The sequence below is a fragment of the Pseudoliparis swirei genome, chromosome 19 (genome assembly GCF_029220125.1).
Source record: "Pseudoliparis swirei isolate HS2019 ecotype Mariana Trench chromosome 19, NWPU_hadal_v1, whole genome shotgun sequence".
NCBI classification, from domain to species: Eukaryota; Metazoa; Chordata; class Actinopteri; order Perciformes; family Liparidae; genus Pseudoliparis; species Pseudoliparis swirei.
The window spans coordinates 26,026,380-26,049,265 of record NC_079406.1 but is presented as its reverse complement, the minus strand read 5'-3'; the positions used below and the strand labels follow the sequence as shown (position 1 = coordinate 26,049,265).

General features: G+C 47.5%; 1 protein-coding gene across 1 annotated transcript in view; it reads right to left on the bottom strand.

Annotated features, from left to right (window-relative positions):
- fat4 (FAT atypical cadherin 4) overlaps window positions 1-22,886 on the bottom strand; it is a 114,562-nt gene that overhangs the window by 36,409 nt on the left and 55,267 nt on the right. Inside the window, exons 2-6 of the mRNA XM_056439142.1 lie at window positions 22,213-22,344; window positions 15,882-16,143; window positions 15,063-15,407; window positions 12,257-13,179; window positions 10,590-10,764 (exon numbers count right to left, since the gene is read on the bottom strand). Coding sequence (XP_056295117.1) covers window positions 10,590-10,764; window positions 12,257-13,179; window positions 15,063-15,407; window positions 15,882-16,143; window positions 22,213-22,344 — 1,837 coding nt within the window. The remainder of the gene's footprint in view (window positions 1-10,589; window positions 10,765-12,256; window positions 13,180-15,062; window positions 15,408-15,881; window positions 16,144-22,212; window positions 22,345-22,886) is intronic.

Here is a 22,886-nt window from a genome sequence, read left to right as displayed (position 1 = left end):
GTTTCAGACTTCTCGACGTCTATTGGATTGATCGTCAGTAACTTCGGTCCAGATGACTTCAGTGGTACAGACGGGGTTTGGTTGGTACCAAAATATTTTTTAAGTTAACGTATAAAGGTATAGAGAGCTCGCTTTGCATCGTGGCTTTTCAAAATAAACTTCCCCGTTCAAAAGGAAACGTAGAGTTTCCTCTTCTTCCATGCATATTGTCCAAAAACTCGAACAACTTTTTTTCAGGTTAACTTACGCAACGAAAAATACTCGGTTAGACTTGTGAAACGGTTGAGGGTTAACAAAATTAGCAAAAATTCTTCTGAAGTTAACGTAAAAAAGTTAGAGAGAGACACACTTTGCATCGTGGCTTTTCAAAATAAACTTCCCCGTTCAAAAGGAAACGTAGTTTCCGCTTCTTCTCTGTATATAGTCCAAAAACTAAAACTAAAAAATAAGTTTTCAGATTTACTGATGCTACAAAAACGGTTGAGGGTTAAAAAAAAATACTTTTGTGAACATAACTGGTGTCAAAGTAAAGTCCGTAAATTACAAGTAGATGGTGTTCTGACTTATTTACAGACGTGTTGTGGTTGGTACCAAAAATTCTTCTGAAGTTAACGTATAAAAGGTATAAAGAGATACACTTTGCATTGTGGCTTTTCAAAATAAACTTCCCTGTTCAAAAGGAAACGTAGTTTCTGCTTCTTCTCTGTATATAGTCCAAAAACTAAAAATAAAAAATAAATTTTCAGGTTCACTGATGCGACAAAAACGTTTGAGGGTTAAAAAAAAAACTACTTTTGTGAACATAACCGGAGGCAAATTAAAGTCCGTAAATTACAATACTACTTTAAAATAAGTTGGTTTCACACTGGACATGAACAGTGGTCACCTGGGTGAAAGTCCTGTGTTTATTTGACCCAAACATCCTGATAAAATTACCGACAATCCTCGCGGCTGCCGCTGACCTTTAACCCCCCCCTCCAGAGAGGAGAAACAAGAACTCCCCCGAGAGGATCAACACATTTGAGACATTATTGTGGGTTTGGGGAGACCGGGGGGGGGGGGGGGGGGTTTACTGTAGCATCCCTCCGCTGCCTGGCTCTGTGATGATAAACAGACATTGGACCTGGAGCTTGTCCCCGTCCAGGTTCTGTGGTCAGAACAGAAGCTTCCAGGGTAAACAGAGCTGGATTCCAGGAGCAGAATAAATGACACAAACAGAGGTCAGAGGTAAACAAACGGGGTTTCTTTCTATCTCAAAAGGAGGAACAGAAACCAAACGACACTAATCGCTCTGTGACTCGTCAGCAACGTGAGTCACGCGCTCTGCAGATCGTCTTTTTTTAAGAGTTATGTTTATAACCAAATATAGGAAATGTTATAGTTTGAGGTGATTATGTATTTCTACCTTTACAAATATTTGCGAGGCGGAAACCTCCGCTCGTAAACAAAATACTCCCAAAAATCAACAGGGGGGGGGGGGGGTATCGGGTGCAGAAGAATTAGCGATCCGAGGGGAAAATGTAAATCGTGGATCGGAGAGAACGAGTTCCTCGGGAATCAAACGGCCGTCTAATCCGCGCGGCACTCGAGGCCGCGGCGTCACGCAGCGGGGGCAGAGAGAGGTCATCGTCATGGGAACGGATTAGAGAAGCCCCGCCTCCTCCTCCTCCTCAGCCGATCCTCTTAATCGGGATGCGATCCGGTGTCGGCGAAGGTGCGTCTGGACCGCTTTAAGTCAGAGTGTGTTTGTGACACGTGAGGAGGGGGGAGGGGCTTCGTGTACGAACGCCATCGGCCGAGAGACGGCGAGCGCGAGCGACATATTCGGTTTCGGGCGTCGAGCCGGCTGCTCGTTTTTTTTGTTGCCGCCGTCCGCGGAGCTGTGAGGCGTTTTGAAAAAAAAGCATTGTTTCCCCAATGAGAGCGGAAGCTAGCGCAGTGTGTGTGTGTGAATGTGTGTGTGTGAATGTGTGTGTGTGAGAGTGTGTGTGTGTGAATGTGTGTGTGAATGTGTGTGTGTGTGAATGTGTGTGTGTGTGTGTGTGTGTGTGAATGTGTGTGAATGTGTGTGTGTGTGTGTGTGTGTGTGTGAATGTGTGTGTGTGTGTGAATGTGTGTGTGTGATGTGTGTGTGTGTGAATGTGTGTGTGTGTGTGAATGTGTGTGTGTGTGAATGTGTGTGAATGTATGTGTGTGTGTTTGAATGTGTGTGAATGTGTGTGCGTGTGTGTGAATGTGTGTGTGTGTGTATGTGTGTGAATGTGTGTGTGTGTGAATGTGTGTGTGTGTGTGTGTGTGTGTGAATGTGTGTGTGTGTGTGTGTGTGAATGTGTGTGTGTCTGTGTGTGTGTGTGTGAATTTGAGTGTGTCTGTGTGTGTGTGTGACTGTGTGTGTGTGTGTGTGAATGTGTGTGTGTGTGTGAATGTGTGTGTGTGTGTCTGTGTGTGTGAATGTGTGTGTCTGTGTGTGTGAATGTGTGTGTCTGTGTGTGAATGTGTGTGTGTGTGTGTGAATGTGTGTATGTGAATGTGTGTGTGTGTGAATGTGTGTGTGTGTGTCTGTGTGTGAATGTGTGTGTGCGTGTGTCTGTGTGTGTCTGTGTGTGTCTGTGTGTGTGTGTGTGTGTGAATGTGTGTGTGTGTCTGTGTGTGTCTGTGTGTGTGCGTGTGTCTGTGTGTGTGTCTGTGTGTGTGAATGTGTGTGTCTGTGTGTGAATGTGTGTGTGTGTGTGTGTGTGTGTGTGTGAATGTGTGTGTGTGTGTGTGTGTGAATGTGTGTGTGTGTGTATGTGTGTGTGTGTGTGTGAATGTGTGTGTGTGTGTGAATGTGTGTCTGTGTGTGTGTGTGTGTGTGTGAATGTGTGTGTGTGTGTGTGTGAATGTGTGTGTGTGAATGTGTGTGTGTGTGTGTGTGTGTCTGTGTGAATGTGTGTGTCTGTGTGTGTGTGAATGTGTGTGTGTGTGAATGTGTGTGTGTGTCTGTGTGTGTGAATGTGTGTGTCTGTGTGAATGTGTGTGTGTGTCTGTGTGTGTGTGTGTGAATGTGTGTGTGTGTGAATGTGTGTGTGTCTGTGTGTGTGTGTGTGTTAGGCACAGGGTGTGACGTCACAACCTGTTTACGGCCTCTAGTTGCTGGAGAACGAGCTCCCTCCGCCGCGTGACCTCTTGACCCCCTCGCTGTCACTAAGGCCACCGAGGCAGACGGGACGCCGTCGCCCGCGAGAGCTCACCCCCCCCCCCCCCCAACCACCACCACTCTAAGCTCTACTGCGTGACCCTGAACCTGTGCTGACCCCCCCCCCCTCGACAGCCGTTTCTTCAAACGGGGCTTTTTTCCACGTCTCTTCTCGGCGTATCACTCCTCGCGGCATCGGGCGCCCTCCTCCTCCTCCTCCTCCTCCTCCTCCTCAGCCTGCCGGGCCTCGCCGATATCGCATAACCCCTGGCAGCTGTTCCTCACCCCCACCCACACACACACACACACACACACACACACACACACACACACACACACACACACACACACAAAAGCCAGCTTCCCTACGTGTAAATACTTCAGGTCTCTCCCGTTACATCGCGTGGGCCCCGACAGATTTAGTCATCAAGGAGCCGGAGGCCCCCGGCAGGTACGCAAATGTGTGTAAATGACAGTTGTTCCCGAAGAGGGCGAGACATTCTCAAGAGTCACGCGACGGGCGACCCGGCGGACCGACACCGGGGCTCCGTTCCCTCCACCGCACCTGAGACGGCGAGAGAAGAAAAACCCGAACGGCAATAATCTCCAAGCCCCACCTCCTTTTTATTGGGGGCGAGAGGGAGCGACTCAACGGGAGAGGAATGCTCTGCCGACGCCGTGCCAGCGTCTCGGCGCTCTTTGGTGGGATTTGGAGAAAAAAAAGTCAGAGAGTGTCAAAGAGCGTCAGGGTGGACGGTCCGGAGGGCGGAGTCACCGCGAGGAGGCGGGGAGATACGGCGAAGGGGGAATGTGCCTAGATGTGGCAGCGTGCAATCAGGGCCCGCCGCTCCGTGACAAATGACATCTTTTTTTTTTTGCGCCTCGGAAAGAGAGACGATGGAAAAATCCGGCTGCCTACCGGCGCGCGGCCGAGCGCTGCGGTTAGAGGAGTTTAAAAAAGAAGTGTCTTTCTTTTCCGTCCCCGTGCGCCCTCGATGTCCCGCCCCTCCCCCGGCAGCGTGGAACACCTCGTCGGGCCCGAACGCCGGCGAGGTCTGGAGCTCGCGCCGCGGGCGTAATCTCATTTCGGGGGGTTAATCTCTTGGTTACTTAGGAAAGCAAACGGCTCGCAACCCGACACTTCCTCTCTCTCCGGGACCGACCGCCGCCTCGCGTCATCGGTATTCACCGCCGCGGGCGAAAAGTCGCCGACGCCGTGGCACCAAAAAAGCAACACAAAAAAAAAAAACATTACGAGGCTCGGGTGTTATCGCACGAGAGGAACTGGGATGGGGGGGGGGAAGGGGGGGGCACGCTCTCTCAATCAGGAAAGACAACAGTGGACCCCGGCGGCACCGGGGCGATGTCATTATGGGATGGAGGACACGAGGCGACGGTGAATCCGTGAAGGGATTCCTCTTCATCTGGAACCGCCATCAAACACATTTTTAAAATCCCGTTGAAGACCCGGGTTTGACGGAGACGACCGAATTTCGTAAAAATATTTCGCAATGGATAAAAACTGTGAAAATCAATAAAACATATTTTAAAAATATATACTGTATATATATTTCGCAATAATCACAAACAGTGATTGGATCTCGAAGACGGAGCCCGGTCGACCCAGAAGAACCCAGAGGGACCAAAAACGATCTTTTCAGGAGGCTGAGACTAAAACAAGACCATCTGACCATCTGTCTCCTCCTCCTCCTCCTCTTCCTCCATCCTTCACACCCACAGACAGTAAGCCTCTCAACCCCAGAAAGTATTGTCTCGCCCCAACATATGTCGGGGGGGGGGGGGGGGGTAAGCACCTTATTCGTGTCCGTTACCGCCGGACAAATCACATTAACCTCCAACACGGTGCCGGTTGGCCGTTGCGCTCTGAACCGGAGGGGGCGGGGCCAGACGCACATGTTAGCGGCGATTAAAACGCCACAGCTGCTACGGGGGTGGCGTGGTGGCGAGGCGGCGTGGGGGGGGGGGGGTGTTTTTTCACCCTCCTCCTGGGAAAGGCCTAAGCCGCGCTGAGAAGCCGGTTTGAGTGTCTCCGCCGGGCGCAGGAGATAATCTCTTCCTTCTCCTCCCTCACTCACACGATGGAGAGAATCGTTTCATCATCGGAACGTTTTTTCGACCAAACAAGGGATGTCCAAACAACCGCCCCCCCCCCCCCCCCCCCCGGTGACGGGTTGACTTAGGGAAGACGGATGAATGACTTTATGAGACGGCCCGTCTGTAGCCGGCAGCTTAAGGCTAAACGGTTAATTACGGTTTATGGACTGCGGCTGGATTGTGCTCTTGAGGGGACGGCGTAAATAAAACACATCATTACTCAGGGGAGGGGGGGTATAAAAGGAGAGGGGGGGGGGGGGAATTGGCCGCCATCAAAGGCGAAATTGACATTTTTCCGCCTCTGAGAACCTGTTGCTTTGCGACAAAGCTTCTTTTAATGCGACCCCGCTCGGGCGCCCCCGTGAAAGGCCCCCGGCGGAGGGTTTAGGGTGCGGAGCGGTCCCCCCCCCCCCCCCCCACACACACCGAAGTTTGCCAAACACGCCGGAGCAAACAGAGGTTTTCTCACGAGAGAGTGAAAGGGGAAGTACGAGGGGGAAGAATATCGTTCTATAACAGGCGCGGCGATCTCGGAGGCATTCGTCAAATTAAATCTGCTTTACGGATATTTATGGAGCGCCATTTTTTTTTGTGTGCATAATTTCTTCCCCGCGTGTCACGGGGAGGTTTGCGGCGTTGCTTCTTTTTTTTTTGGACCTTCGTGGTGACGTTTTATGTGAAGCCTTTTGTGTTTTTATTACAGCTGTGTTTTTATTTTGTCCTGCTTTGTGTCGTGTTGTTGTTGTTGTTGTCGTCGTTGTCGAATATTTGGAAATCCCCTCACGAGCATCTGTGGAACATTCCGGAGGGTTACGGGCGGCGCTCGTGGCACGACGCTGGAATATTCATGCGTCGGCCACATGAATTTTAAAATATGGAAAAGTATTCACACACACACAATAAATAGAAACAGCAAATAAACATCAATAAAAGAAGAAGAAAAAAAGGTGGACTTTGCCAACAACCCACACCAGCTTTGTTTCTGTTTTTTTTTTTTTAAGCCCATATTACTTACCAAAACTATTTACACACAACACACACACATGGAGCTCTTGGTTACGTGTACCGGGGAGTGGAAGAGAGAAAACAGGCCAGAGGAGCTAATCCAGAAATGTTACCGCTCTGGTGGAGTTCACTCGAGGAACCCGAATGTTTTGCTTGGCCGAGTCGTGCGTAGCCACCGGACTGCAGACGGGCTCAAGGCTTCAGGAAACGGACGCCGTGAGAGATTTATTCCGGCAAGTGTCGGGACGGCGATGCTCCGGCAGAACGCTTTGGACTCGTCATTCATTGGCTCCCCCGGTTTGTCTTTGTTTTGGTACGACGGAGACGAACGGGTGCTTTGAGTTTGAGTTAAGAGAATAAAAGACCCGGCTCGTTAGAGGAGTCATTTTGCCGAGCGGCCGCAGAACTTCCCCCTCAAAAGCCCAAATGCAAACTCCTCTCGATCGAAATCTTCCATCAATTTCACAGGGAGACCATTTAATTCAAGATATACTGTACGTTGTAAAAAAGAAAAGAGAAGTAGAAAAAACATGGCGGGAAATTCAATATTACAGCAATCAAAGAAACTGAAAACTCAAATCACACTAAGCCATGAATATGAGATGATTACACAATAAATACACAACAATAACAACACATCTTATTGACTGGAGAGTGTTTCCCTGGTGATGACTCATTAATAACTTTGAGATGAACCCTAAAAGTCCCTCTTGCTTGCCAAGGCTGTTCCATCGTAGCCAACATGTATATAAATATATATATATATATATGTGTATATATATATATGTATATATATATATATATAAATATATATATAAATATATATATAATTATATAAATAATAATAATAATAATAATAAATTTAATGTATAACGCACTTTACATCCAACGAAGGATCTCAAAGTGCTACATTGCACAAAAAGGGGAAAAACTAAAAACAAACACAGGAGAAGAATTAAAATAAATAAAATAAAACCAAACATAAATGACTTTAGAGTTTAAAAAGTAGTCAATCAAACGCTTTTCTAAAAAGATAGGTTTTCAGGCCTTTTTTAAAAGAATCCACAGTCTGCGGTGCCCTTAAATGGTCGGGGAGAGCATTCCACAGACTGGGAGCAGCTGTACAGAAGGCGCGGTCGCCCATGGTTCGGAGCCTTGTCCTCCGAGGCTGGAGGAGGTTGGCCTGTCCAGAGCGGAGATGGCGTGGGGAGGATTGGGGAGTGATGAGTTCTTTAAGGTAGAGAGGGGCAGTTCCATGGAGGCACTGGTGGGTCAGCAGGGAGACTTTGAATTTAATCCTGTACTGGACCGGTAGCCAGTGGAGGGATTTGAGGGCGGGTGTGATGTGGTCGTACTTCCGCACCCTCATCAGGATCCTTGCAGCAGAGTTCTGGATGTACTGCAGCTGCTGGATGTTCTTGCTAGGGATCCCGATGAGGAGTGCGTTGCAGTATATAGATATATATAAATATATATACATATATAAAAAGCCTCTGGCAGGTTTATTTCATTTCTGATCACATGAACAAGTGAATTGTTCAGAGCGAATGCTATAGAGCGTTGAGCGGCGGCCAAACGCACACACACACCTGACCAGCTGCCAGATTCATAAAAATATACTTTATTTTATTATTCGAGCACTTAAGAGTCGTTCCATCGGCACAAAGTGGGGAAAAGTCTGGTCGGAAATCTCCCAGATTCAAATGATTCCACGGGGGCACGACTTGCTAAGCGGCGGTTTACAAATCTGATTTGCCTGCAGTCGGTTCCAGATGTTGGGGCCGGGCCCCGGACCCGGCTATCGGGGCGCAACTTGTTAAAACTCAAGAAATGCTGGTAAACAACTTTCCATAAACAAGAAGAGAGAAAGCAGACGCGTCCCGGGTTCTGATCTTTTAAGTTTCCTCTCGGCGAGACGCCTCATGAAAACACCTTTAATTGCGCGGATGCCACGTTGCTGAAGCAAGCAGAATTTTTTTTAAGGAAAAAAACAATGGCAGATGTTTGCCAAAATTCTGGGAGCCAGAACCCCACGCTGGGAATCGGGCGCCCCGGTGAGCTCTTTTTGTTTTCCATCCACGCCCCGAAGCTGCAGTTTGAGCTGAGAGTCACCGGGGTTACCGTCACCGGGGGCGACTGGAGATGCTCTGGGAAGATGGCGCCCCGAGGGCACCGTGTACCAAACCGGACACCACACAGACACCGCATGGACACCACATGGACCCTGAGTGGACATCACTCCGTACACATGGCCCAGACACCACCCGGACATCGACCAGACACCTTATGTACACCACCCGGACACCACGTCCTCCGCCGCCTCTTTCCCGCGCCTCTCTACTTTATCGATGCGCGGGAAAGAGACGGCGGACGTCTGACGCGCGGAGATGAATGTCCGTGGTTTGAGATGAAAGCGGGTCCCGGCGGACGGCGGTGCTGCAGACCGTCTGCAACCGTCCACCTTCGACGCGTTCTGCCCGATCGCGCCCGGGAGAACCATTTCCACCCCGCCGGCTCAGCCGAGGCCTCAAGAATGTGAGAGAAAATGCTGCTGGGTAATTTGGCCTGCACCATGATTATGGGTTTTTTGATATTTTGATATTCTACCCAAATCCCTCTTTCTTTCTTTTTTCTCTCCTCCTTCTCTTTCTGCCTCTCACCAACATCGCAATGAAACGTCCTGTCAAAATATTTTGGAATTGTTGTCAGGGGTTTCTAAATATGGACTCCTTGTGAAGCGCACAAAAAAAGAAAAGGGATCGAATCCTAATTAGTACGTTCGTTTTGTCCATGTGGCACAAAAACCTCCGAAGAGGACGTGAAGCGAGACGATCTCGACTCAGCAGAAGCATGACTCGAGACATCTGGAAACAGTACGCTGCGGCACACTTGTTTTAAATGAGAGAAAGAAAACACTTAAAATGACATAAAATGAAACAATTTCCCACGACAAATATGCTAATTGTTCGCCGACAATTCTCACCGAATCTAAAATACACCGTGTGATGACGGGTCACATGGTCGGTGCAGGAATGAACCATGACAGCATGCCAGAGGGGGTGGGGGGGGAAACGTATACTTAACTGGGATAGCATGTGATTTGGCTGCGACGGGGATACGCATGTACTCCTTTAAACTGCACATTAACTGGCCTCCACGCAATAACAAGCGAACCTTTTATCTGGCTATAACAAGCTCGACCGCCGGATCCAAATAAACAAGACGGCGCTGTTCGACCCGCTGAAAGACTTCGAGGGAAAAGGTACGGAAAGAGAAGGGGAAAAAAACACGCTAATTTTTAGCAAGCTAAATACTCTCCGAATGTTTAGGTTATTTACTGCCGCACGAAGAAGAAGTCGAAGAAGAAGAAGAAGAAGAAGAAGAAGAAGAAGAAGAAGATGAGGGAAGAAGAAGAAGAAGAAGAAGAAGAAGAAGAAGAAGAAGGAGGAGGAGAAGGAGGAGGAGGGGAAAGGGGAGAAGAAGGTGGAGGAGGTGCAGGAGGAGGAGGAGGGGGAGAAGAAGGAGGAAGAAGGTGGAGGGGGGAAGAAGAAGAGGGAGGTGGAGGGGGGGGAGGTGAAGAAGAAGAGGGAGGAGGCAAAGAGGGAGAAGAAGAAGGAGGTGGAGGGGGGAGGAGGAAGAAGAAGAGGGAGAAGGTGAAGAAGAAGAAGAAGAAGAAGAAGAGGGAGGAGGTGAAGAAGAAGAGGGAGGTGGAGGGGGGGGGAAGATGAAGAAGAAGAGGGAGAAGAAGAAGGAGGGGGGAGGAGGTGAAGAAGAAGAGGGAGAAGGTGAAAAAGAAGAAGAGGGAGGAGGTGAAGAAGAAGAGGGAGAAGAAGAAGGAGGTGGAGGGGGGAGGAGGAAGAAGAGGGAGACGAAGGAGATGAAATGGGGAGGAGAAGGGAGAAGAAAAGGGAGCTCATCCTGTGTCCAACAGGTAATACCTAGTAGAAGAAGAAGAAGAAGAAGGGTGAAAAGAAGAAGAAGAAGGGGGAGAAGAAGAAGAAGGGTGAAAAGAAGAAGAAGAAGGGCGAGAAGAAGAAGAAGAAGAAGAAGAAGAAGCAGAAGCAGAAGAAGAAGAAGAAGAAGAAGAAGAAGAAGAAGAAGAAGGAGGAGGAGGTGGTAGAGGGGGGAGGAAGAAGAGGGAGAAGGTGAAGAAGAAGAAAGAGCCCTGTGAACTCGTGTTTGTAGACATGAAAAAAGTACACGTGACACGGAGTTCTCCCCAGATCGTCCACCGAGACACGTAAACGACCCAACGGCCCCCGTGAAAAAGACACGGTTGTGACGTGAGCCTCACCTGAGTCGGTGGCGGTGACCAGCAGGACGTACTTCCCCCGGACCTCGCGGTCCAGCGTCTGCGTCACGCTCAGCCGGCCGCTGGACGACAGGCTGAAGGCGCCCTCGTCGTTCCCGCCGCTGAGCATGTAGCTGAGCTGCCCGTTGGCACCTTGGTCGTCGTCTCTGGCGACGACCTGGGGGGAAACAAGAAAACAAGCCTCTTTTAGGGATTCTGGGAATCAAACTGCTTCTCCTTCTGCAAAGAAATGTGTTTTATTATTATTTTCCAGCAGCCAAACTGCAGGTTGTCTGGAATAAACAGTCGAACAGTCGCGAGGGAGTTTTAATAGCACGGCGGCGGTGGGAAGTAACATGTACGAGACTTAAGTACAGTTTAGCTTCTGCGTTTCAGAAATACGATGAGAAAGGCGACGTCACGGTGAGTCACTCATGTGAGTTCTTGCATATTTAAAGATAACAGATGATAGCAATTACACTTGGTCGATGTACGGATGTCATCATATTATAATTGGTTGGTACTAGCTAACGTAAGCACAAGTCATATTTTGGGATACAGGAATAATTAGGTTTTTGCTTTATTTTTTTTGCCCATTGTGAAATAGATGCACTCTAGATATGATCTAAAAGGCTTTAAAAGGATTTTAAAAATTCCATCTTGACTTTAAGTACAGGACTGACTGAGTCGCTAGTGAGTTACTTTCCATCAATAGAGATCAATTTGTGCGTTTGGGATGTACAAATTGACATTTTAGTGGATTGTCGTTGACAAAATCTCATTCCTGCAGTTTCTGGAACAATTTTTTCTGTTGTTGAAAGAATGTTGCTCAATCCACACGAGCTGGCGGTAACCCAGTGTGACCACCTTGCTGAGCCTCCCTACTGAAGGGATAATAGTCACCATCACGGGGGCACCATGGAGGTAATTGCTGAGGGAAGGGAGATCATTACTTTATTCACTTTGTCTAATCAGACTTTCCACGTAAAAGAAGAAAAAAACACACAAAAATGTCAGTCTTGGCATTTCACCCTCGTGCTGCAGCATTAAAACCCGTGAGCCCAGATGCATTGTGGGGGCTCTCCAGGCCTCCCTGCCATGCACGCCGCAGACGGCACAGGTTAGATGCGCAGATGTGTGTTCTTGTGTGGCAGGAGCCCACCGCGTCTGGACCCCCCCCCCACCACCACCACCACCACAACCACATAACTGAGCCCTCATTTCCTCACAAGGTACACAAGCAAATAAAGAAAATTGGAATTGCTCCATCAATGGAAATCAGTTGCCCCGACCCCCGTCCATTTTTTATCCACTGTCCATTAAGTCATCAGGGGCGGTTGCCACGTTAATTGCCCTCTCGATGCAATGCAGCCCCGGTTCATATTTCGGTTGAAGGCCTAATTGCGCAGTGCAAATTGCAGTCATATATCGTTTCTATGTAGTTTTAGTCACGAATTCTGTCACAGCGTTTGGCAAAATGAGACCACCGTGCGAACTGGTTCAGTGGTTCACCGACACGGCTCACATACCTGCACTTATTAAGTTACTATTACTACAAATTTGTTTAGGGCATTAGCTCATTTAAGGTCTTATAACTGTCATTCACTCAGCGAGTCCCGTCTGTGAATGTTACCGACGTCCCGGCGGCTGAAAAAACAAAGCGTACTGACCTGCAGGATGTTCTTCGGTAGATCTTCGAAGTTCTCCTGGACGTTGACGGTGTACGGAGAGAGCTCGAACTCCGGCGAGCGGTCGTTGACGTCCAACAGCACGACGTTGACCGTCGCGCGGTCCGCCCTGGGGCTGCTGCCGCGGTCGGCGGCTTGGACCACCAGCGAGTAGGACGAACGCGCCTCGCGGTCCAGCTGCTTGGCCACCGAGATCGCCCCCGTGACCGAATCGATCCGGAAGTCGGAGTTGGCGTTGCCCCCCGAGATGGAAAATCGGATCTGCCCGTTGGTGCCCTCGTCGGCGTCGCCGGCGAACACCTGGACGACGTCGATCCCGGTCAGGGTGTTCTCCTCGATCTCGATGTCGTAGATGTTCTGCGAGAAGCTCGGCGTGTTGTCGTTGACGTCCAGAACCGTCACGGTCACGTCCATCGTCGACGACAGGGGGGGTTCGCCTTTGTCGGTGGCTACGATCGTGAGGGTGTAGTTGGAAAGCTCCTCGCGGTCCAGTTCGCCGACCAGCCGGACGTCCCCGTCGATGGCGCCGATGCTGAACTTGTTACCGAAGGGCCCCTTGAGCGAGTACTCGACGTAGCTGTTGGGTCCGCTGTCGGCGTCCACCGCCCGGGCGGTGAACACGACCGTGTCCACCGGCGTGTTCTCCTGGATGTAGGTCACCCGCCGAGAGGTGAAGGTCGGCGGGCAGTCGTTGACGTCCAGAAGGATGACGGACACCTGGGCGGTGCTGGTGAAGCGGGTCATGGGAGGAGGAGCCAGGTCGTTGACCGTGATCACCAGGTTGTAGAAGGACTGGTTTTCTCTGTCCAGGGTCTTCCTGGTCTGGAGGACGCCGTCCTCGCCGATGACAAAGTGGCCCTGGGAGTCTCCGGACGCGATGCTGTAGTGGAGCTGGGCATTCGGGCCTGGAAAAAAAGAATAATCAGAAGGCAATAATACCGATAGCTTTAACTATTTCAAAACGCGACAGTGGTTTACCAATATCCAACAAGCCGAGGTGACATCTGAAAAGGTCCAGACCGTGAACGTGTTTACGTGTGACGAAGAAAAGCATAAGAACCTCACATTTGATTAAATCCGGCAACGGTTTATCACGACCGCGAAATAAAAGTGCCAAAAAAAACGATTTGATTAAAAAAATAGCCTTTGGGACGCTCACTCCCTGCCAAAAGATACTTCATATCACACGAGACAAACTACTACTGTGAACTTTTTAATCACGTTTGGTTTGTATTTTGCTCCCAAGGTTTAAATGTTACGTGGAGAATAGACGGGGGAAAAAAAACCTGGAACCAACATTTAATTTGGGTTAACGGAAAGACTTTGTGGTCGGGGGGCGGGAATTAAGTAAGAGGCTCTTTCCTATTAAATCTTCTTTTCTGTACTAAACAGACGGAGAGTCTGGGTGTATTTCGACTAACACTCACTGTGCAAAAAAAAAGATAATTAAATCTAGCGGGAACTATTTAGTACGACCTTGAACTCAAAGAAAAGCCAGATAACAAACAGTCCGCCGCGGTTGTAGGTCGAATGTTGATATTTTTTAATAGCGTCCATTGTTTCCAGATGCGATTGTTCAAGATCCCGTACGTTATCTTATCCATTTCCTCAAATTGTGCGATGAAGTCCACGGGGGGGGGGGGGGGGGGGGTTGAAATGAGGTGGGTTGAAATGAACTTGAAATGAGCTTAAATTGAGCGTCTGTAATTCAACTCAACGGGGTATTCACGTGGAAAGCCTCGGCACCTTCCCACAGTCAGGGGTGTATTTACAGATGCAAGTAATCCCTCATCAAAGTCTGGGGGTCGGGTGTGGGGGTGGGTCGCGGTTTAGGAAGCGCTAACAACGGTGGCGTTTCTTTTGCCGGTAGAGGGCGGGCAGCTGTGCGTCTGCAGAGGGCGACGTGGTCAGATCACGATGGACGGAGCCTAGAATCTGGTTTATATGTTATATATAATCCCAGGAATGTGCGTCACGATGACCCCGTTAGGTCCCGTGGAGAAGCGGTAATTACACCGCAGGGGGAGTCGCCACCTGAGACGCCAGGAAATAACTCAGAGGACCACTTTAATATTTTACAGCAGAATAAAAAAAAATTAAAAAGCAGTTTTTGAGAGCTTCTGTGTCACCAGCTGTAAGAACCAAGTGACACGCGTTAAATTAATCTGCTTTGGTCGAACTCACTCTTGATTCAGTGGAGAGTATATAACCAGAGTTTAACTTCTAACAACCATTTTAAATATATTCACTTCTGACTAAAAAAAAAGAATACAGTATATGCAATATATCCTGATTTGGAAGTGTCTAAATATACAAGGATAGTAATATAAAACTCAAAATATTTTTTTTCTTCTTTCTGATCTAGTCTGACAATTGGGATGTTTAATGATTGTCAAATTAAGAAATAACCTCACAATTTATAAAAATATATTTATAATAATAATACTAAAGCTTAGAGTTGCAAATAGATTAAGAAAAACATGTTAAAACTAATGCACAAAAGATCAAAGCAAGAAAATAAGACAGGATGGATTAAAAAGTGGAATAATTAATCTAATAAATATGTATTTATCTATTGGAGCCTGATCAACACATTAGTTTATGTCATATGAGAGATAAACCAATGTCTTTATATCAGTATTGACACAAATTCCCATTTTTACAGGCGCCATTTTTAACTCGTTGATATTTGACCCGTTAGACAATGAAAGCCCTTCTTTTAGTTTCAGTTATGGCTAAAATAACTTCCGACATTTCTTATCCTTCACAAATGATGTTTTTCTTGTACCGTCGTCGGCGTCTGTGGCCCCGACGGCGACCACGGTGGACCCGGGCGGCAGACTCTCGGAGACGGACGCGCTGTAGGCGGCGGCGTTGAAGACGGGCGCGTTGTCGTTCACGTCCAGCACGTTGAAATACACCCGCACGGCGCCGGCCTGGCCCCCGCCGTCCCGGGCCCTCGCCGTCAGGATGTAGTACTGCTGGCTCTCGTAGTCCAGCGGGCGCGTCACGTTGAAGACGCCCGTCACCGGGTTCAGCCGGAACGCCTCGTCCTCGTCCTCCAGCGAGTACGTGACCTCGCCGTTCAGCCCCGAGTCGGAGTCGCTGGCCAGGATCGCCGCCACGATGGAGCCTGGGCGGGGGCGAAGGAGGACAGAAACGACTTTAATGCATCTACAGGGGGGTTATTAGGCTTTATTAATAACACCGGTGACTCCATTCGGCCGGAACCGAAGCAAATGCAGGATGTCCGGATGAAAACACAAAGCCGCAACAGCTAATGATGAGGTGTTTTTATTAGTATTTACATAATTACATCTCGGTTACATCCTCCCCTAACCCCCTTCCGTCATTTCACAAACTTATTTCTTTTCGATTTAAAGCGACGTGCCAGGCGGTTGTCAGCGTTACTGTAAATCCTTTCGGTCGCTGATGGATTTCCACAAAAATCAAATATCAGTTACCGTCCCATTCGACCTCTTAAAACTCCTTTAATTCCCCCCTGAAGGAAGCGTACGCAGGGGCTCGTATGAGTATTCCTTATAAACCGCCACAAGGACGCCGGCTCCTAATAATGATGAGCTTAACAGAGCAGGTCGGAACTCACCCGGCGCCGTGTCCTCGGGGATGTCGAAGGAATACGTGTCCCGGGAGAACTTGGGCGTGTGGTCGTTGACGTCCTTGACGGTGATGTTCAGCCTCATGTCGGTCGACTGCTTCCCGTCGTCGGCGCGCACCAGCAGGGAGTACTCGGAGCGGCGCTCCCGGTCCAGCTTCTTGGTGGCGGTCAGGTCGCCGGACTCGGGGTCGATGCGGAAGCTGTCGTCCGCCCCGCTGACGATGGTGTACGTCACGAGAGCGTTGGGACCCTGAGGCGGGTGGGAAAAGAAGAAAAAACCTGACGTTATGGTAACGGAATGCAAAATAAAAGGAATTTAAGCAATTAAACAGATATTTTTATGGCCAAAAAACATAATAATTTGTTTTCCGGCTGATCGCGAGCAACAAACCAAACTTAAGTCAATATTTATGGGTTTTGTGCATTTTCTAGAATCTTCCTAGTGTCCATAAAGTTGGACTTGTTTACTTTGCTGAACTTTATGTGTAATATTGAGCCCTAAATGTATCTTTTCTTCATTAAATCAAGTTTAAAAAAAAGGTGATGTCATGGTGAAAATAAAAAGAGCGTTGCGTAATTAAACCGTAATTTAATGGCACGAAACCAAAATAATGTTTTGCGAGCAACGAACCAAACATAAAAGTTAATATTTGCAGGTTTTGTAAATTGTTGTCACTGGTGAAACTTCAACTCAAACATTTAAACTAAAAGGAATCTCATCAAGTAATGCAGAGAACTAATTTCCCCTTGGGGATTAATAAAAGTGTATATTCTTTCTTAATGTATGTGTAACATTGAGCCTTTTCTTTTCTTCTTCATTAAATCAAGTAGAACAATGTGTCTTTACTTTCTATAAAACATTATAAAGGTACTTGGAATGCCTTATAATCTGTTTATATCGCTGTGTAATTTAAGTTAATCATAAAACAATTTAAAAAGAGACAAGTATCAATCTATCAAGACTCAATTGACTCAAAATATAGATAAAACCCGCCTTTTCTGACTTTATTGGACTGTTATTGTTCGTCATTCAGTATTAAATGTCGTACCTTCATGTTCAAAGTGTTCTCTCATATATTGATGATATTTGAACACGGTGACTCTTCGCCGGCTTGTAATTTGCTTTATCTGCCGACACCCCCGAGGCATTAATATTGCTTCACTCTGTAAAGCCCCCGTTGCTAATCATGAGCCCTTTATGATGCATGTAATGAATTACAAATGTGGTGATTATCACACGGCCATGATCCGCGCAAAAAAGAATGTCAAGCGAGCAGCGGGCGTTTTCTGCTAAATTGATTCCAGGCGGATGGGAAAAAAACTTTCGTTAGCAAAAAACGTGCCAAAAAAGAGACTCGTAGATTTATTAGCACGTTTTTGATCAAATGTGAGTTTAAAAAAAATGTATCTTGATATAAAAGGATATTTTAGTAGTGCGTCTGCTCTAAAATAACCAAACATTTTGGAACATGTCGGAAACAAACGACTTTTTTACATCTCGAATCCCGTAACTTCTTATAAAATGTGTAATTCGTGAAGCAGAAGCTGAGCGGCTGATGTTCTGGAGAGTCTTTGAACTATAACGTTCCTCTATAAATGCAACTAATAGATTCCCCTGTTCCCTCGTCAGGGAGGGGGGAACAAGCGGCGCGACACATGCGGCGAGGCTTTGCAACGAGAGAGGAGCGACCGAACGTGATACCGCCACTGAAAGGGCCCGGCGACGGGGCCCGGCGACGGAGCCCGGCGGTTATATTTGTGCTCGGGGGAGACAATCGGAGATCAGACAACTGTCTCACTCTGTGTGGACCCCCCCCCCCCGCCCCCCCCCCCCCACACCCAAAAAAATGAAAAAGCAACATCAAAAAGCGATCGCTATTCAGCCAGACGGAGCTCTGGTTACACGCCGGTTAAGAGCCGAGCTCAATGGGGGGGACTCGGAACTCTTTCAGTGCTCTTTTGATCCGGCCGGGACAATGGAGCGGCTTTACGCCGGCACGTCGGCGGCTTTACGCCGGCACGTCGACGGCGTCGGTGGAAACGACGCAATGACAAACAGCGTCTGGCATGAACTGTGTGCATGCGGCAATGTTGGCATCTCGCTTCTCACTTATTCTGTAGCCCCGCCCCCTCCCCCTGACGCTGGTTTTCCAGTGAAAACGACGGGACTCTCGCTGCTTCTTCGAGTACCGGTGAACACATGGAGCCCAGATTGAGTTACGCCAAATAAAAAAGTATTATTTATGGATACAGGTGTTGTAGGTTCATGTCGTTTCTGGGACAGAAGATTCAATTCTGTCAAACTTTATGCGTACGCCAACGGGTCTAGACACGGCCGTCGTCAAACGCTTTAGAGCGAGAGTCAATATCGCGAAGAACGAGTTCATGACTCGTCCTTATCTCTTTCCCGTGGTCGTTTTTTTTATACGACGGATCAAAAAAAAATCCTGACTCCCCGTCACTCAGTCAGTGCGTTTACATGATGGTATAATTTGAATCTTGCTTTAGTCGGACTATGATATCTTTTGGGGGATCAGCTGTTATCCCAATATACATGGCAGTGAGTAATTCGAATCATTGGCCTTTGAAAGCATGTCATATCCGATACGATAGGTGGCGCTGTTTTCATTACAACTCGTGGTGATACAGCCATTTCCGCTTGACCTCTTCACCACTACCAACAACAACCAACAACAACAACATTTTGAGAAAGATGGCGAACAGAGAGCAAGGCGAAGCTACAGCCCTCTACTATTCTTGCATGATGTTAATAGGAGTACAGCGAATGCAAATGGCGCTATTGGCGTTGTTTGTTTGTTTTCTGCCGGCCAGGCTCCCGGCAGTGACAACTTATCGTCTCTTTCGACTTCCGGGTCACGACATGGGAGGGAGGAGGGCGGCGGGATCTCAAGCATGCGCAAAGACGCAAAGTCCAGTTCCTAATCCAGTTCACCGTTACATGCCGCGATAGTCGAATTATCAACCGGATCGGATCGAGTTATCCAGGGGTGTTAATCGGATCGTAGTCGGACCGCACATAGTCGAACAAAGGTGTTTACATGAAACGGATCATTCGATTTCAGTCCGACTAATCCAGTTATTCGAATGCATGTAAACACGGTCATTGCTTTACCAGAGACCCGGTCACAGATCCAGGCCCAGTAAAAATAATAAAATAAACGAGGGTGGGGTCGAGGCCCCGCTCATCTAACTACCCTGCTGTCATCAATCAGTGGCTCCAGATCTGGCAATCCCATCAGCCACCTGGGCCCGCAGGCCGGAAACCCAACACCCCACAGTTTTGCCAATTAATTTTCTGATAGGGTTCAAAGGCAGAGCGAGGGAGGTGGGGAGAGGCCGAGCAAGGGGGTCCGGCTAGACCACAGTCCTACACACACACACACACAAATGTGTGTGTCAACGCACTAATTCCTCTCTCTCTTTGCTAAACCAACATAAGTAATTAAGATCTTACGAACACTCACGCACACTTACGCAAACACTGGATGCCCTCTTGACCTCCAGTTAAGGGTCTGACTACTTTACAGCTTTGCTTGTTTGGCGGGTGGGAGGGAGGGGGGGTTTGAGTGTGGGGGGGGAACTCATTTAGCAGATGAGTGGTTTTTGAGAGGTGCGAAGCAGACAGCGCCGGCGGGGATGGCGAGGCTTCCTGTATGCACCAGCGCACGAGAGCACGAGCCAATCATAATACAGACTCCTGAAAAACAAGCAGCGCGGTGTCACCGAGAGCTCAAACACAAAGCCCCGAAGAAAAGAGGAAGAGGGTGGACCCACCGGCCGCACCACGCAGTCTTGAAATACACTTACAGCCAGTCTCTGGAACACATTAACGTGCATCTGTACCTTCAGAGCCATTGTTGCACTTTTCTTCATTAAGTAAGCTTTACCTGTGCCATATTTTCCACATATGGTCAGAATTCTAATAAAACTTTCGCAGTCTTTTTTCTTTCCAATGAGGTGAGAAACATTCGCAGTCGAAAGGCCTCGCCTGCCTGCACGAGACCGAGAGAAAAAAGCTTTTTACGCTTTTATATCGACTTCTCTTTCAAGCTCGTTCCTTCTCCGGATGCCCTGAGAAACAGCGTTTTAATATACCCTCGCACATGGAGCGCCGTTAAAAATTGGAAAGGGATCATTATGATGTCTGTATCCAGTGCGTCAGCTGGCCGACAGCTTGCACTCTCTGGGCCGCGGGGTCACGCACACATGTGGCTTTCTCTCAGCCAGGAGCTCCGTACGCTCCGTTTGCTCGGTGTCAGCGCAACTTAAGGTTCCTGTTTAAGGATCCTCGTATGAGTGAGAGCTGGAGGGAAGTGCCAGCTTTATATCTCGTACTGAAGTCTCTAGAATCCATAATTCCTAAAAAAGAAATAAAGTTTTTTTTTTTTTAAAGGCCACTGCATTCTTTTTAAGCGTCTGTACGCTTTTGTCGACTTTAAATCGACTATACCTGCGTACGTTAAGAGATAATGCTTAATTTTCCCAAAACGCGGAGCAGAGCTTTTCCGTGTCACGGAATCGGGCTTGATTTCGATACAGATACCAAAGCTGTGAGTGATTTGACGCTTAAAAAATTAATAAAAAGAAGAATAATACTCAAATAATGTCCTTAAAATCCCCCCCGATGAGATTCACAGTCAGCTGTGGTCGTCCGACAAAAAGAAAAATGGCCAGAATTGAAACGTTGTACGACTTTATCTCACATTCGGGGGCGTGGCTTCTTAAGTTAACGCTAAATTTAATTCCATATCCTCTCTATCTCCTCTCAACTACATCCTTTGGCTTGGAGACGCCAGAGTTCTCGTTCTCTCCGCAGGAATTTAATTCCCAAATCCAGCAATAATAAGAAATAATGCTTAATTTTCCCAAAACGCGGAGCAGATTTTTTCCGTGTCACGAACTCGGGCTCGATTTGTATACCGAGATCAAAGCTGTGAGTGCTTTGACGCTTAAAAAATAAATAAAAAGAAGAATAATACTCAAATAATGTCCTTAAAATCCCCCCGATGAGATTTACAGTCAGCTGAAATGGCGAGAATTGAAACGTTGTACGACTTTATTTCACATTCAGGGGCGTGGCCGCTTAAGTTAACGCTAAATTTAATTCCATATCCTCTCTTTATAATCTCTCTCCCCTCTCAACTACATCCTTTGGCTTGGAGATGCCGGAGTTCTCGTTCTCTCCGCGGGAATTTGATGTCCACATCCAGCAATAATAAGAAATAGTGCCGAATTTTCACAAAACGCGGAGCAGAGTTTTTCCGTGTCACGAACTCGGGCTAGATTTCGATAGCGAGTGCTTTGACGCCTCAAAAATAAATAAAAAAGAAGATGAATACTTAAGTAATGTCCTTAAAATCCCCCCCAATGAGATTTACAGTCAACTGTGGTACAGGCAAAAATAAAAATGGCCAGAATTGAAATCTCACATTCGGGGGCGTGGCCTCTTAAATTAACGCTAAATTTAAATCCATATTCGAATATTCTAATCTCTCTCCCCTCTCAACTGGAAATGGCAGAGTTCTCATTCTCTCTGCGGGAATTTGATGTCCACATCCCTAACCCTTTAACTAATTGAGAGTGATCCCGCTGATGTAACGTGAACTACGGTGGCCGCAGAGGGACTATCGGAGCGTCGGGGGGGTGGGGAGGGGGTGCAAAAAAATAATCAATCGCTGGCCCCGTTTTCCTCTCCGGGCTCTGTGACACCGGTGGCGTCTCAGATAACGTTAACATGAGACGAGCAGAGAGACTTCTGTGTGTGTGTGTGTGGAGGAGAGTGTATGAAGACAGATTGATTCAAAGTGGTGTGTGTGTGTGTGTGTGTGTGTGAGGGTGTGTGTGTGTGAGGGTGAAAGCAGCACAATCTGTCTCGGCCACTCTGACTCAATGAAATGCGCTGAACTCTTAATTAGCTAATGTTATGTAACGCTGTGGTCCGAACATCTTCCCAGAGGCCGACATCTCCAACTGGGATATTTGCCCCGATGTAGATAATTTAATGAATCCATCCTCTAATTTGTGTTTTACACCCTTTTGTTTTCTGCCCTGGATGAACTTAAAGATACTACATGTCGACTTTATTCCATTATCGACAGCTGCGCTGGCTTCAAAATCCCATTTGAATCTACTGGAGGCTTCTACAGTGTAGGAAAATTTAAAAAAGAGCTTATTTTCAAATTAAATCACTCCCAGGATATCTGTTCGGAAAGCAGTGGAAGTGGAAACCGGGCAGAGGAAAGTGCAAAAAAAAAAAAAAACCCTGTCAGACGGAATAGAAACCGGGGGGAGCCGTTACCTTGTCTGCATCCGTGGCTGTTAGCTGCATTATCCTGAAGCCGTCGCCGACGTTCTCCTCGATGGCCACTTCGAGGATGTCGTTGGGGAAGACGGGCGGGTTGTCGTTGACGTCCTGCAGCGTGATCTCCACCTGCGGGCGAAGGAATAAACACCGTCAAAGAAAAGAAAAGGAGAAAAAAAGAAAGAAAAAGACAGGGTTCTTACACATTTTGACCAATGGATTTCCAGGACTTTTCCAGGACTCTAAACCAAATGTCCATGACCAAACTACAATCTCGGTATAAACATGAACAATTTAGAGAATTTTGTATTCAAAAAATGAGAATTCCAAAGCATACAGTTTACCTTAAATGAAACAAATGAATGAGACAATAGTTTGATTAAAAGAAAAACATTTCTGTTCATGTTTATTCCTTTAAACACTTATATAAATGTTTATTCTTCATGTGCAAATCCATCTGTTTATATTAATTATTTCAAACTCGGCGTAAATGATGTGAATATACCAACATTTCCATGACTTTTCCAAAACTTTTATGATTTAAGTTTGTTTCCATGACTTTTCTAGGCATGGAAATGACCATTTTAAAATTCCATGACTTTTCCAGGTTTTCCATGACCGTACGAACCCTGAAAAAAAGAAGGAAAAAAAATGGCGTCCATCTTGGATTT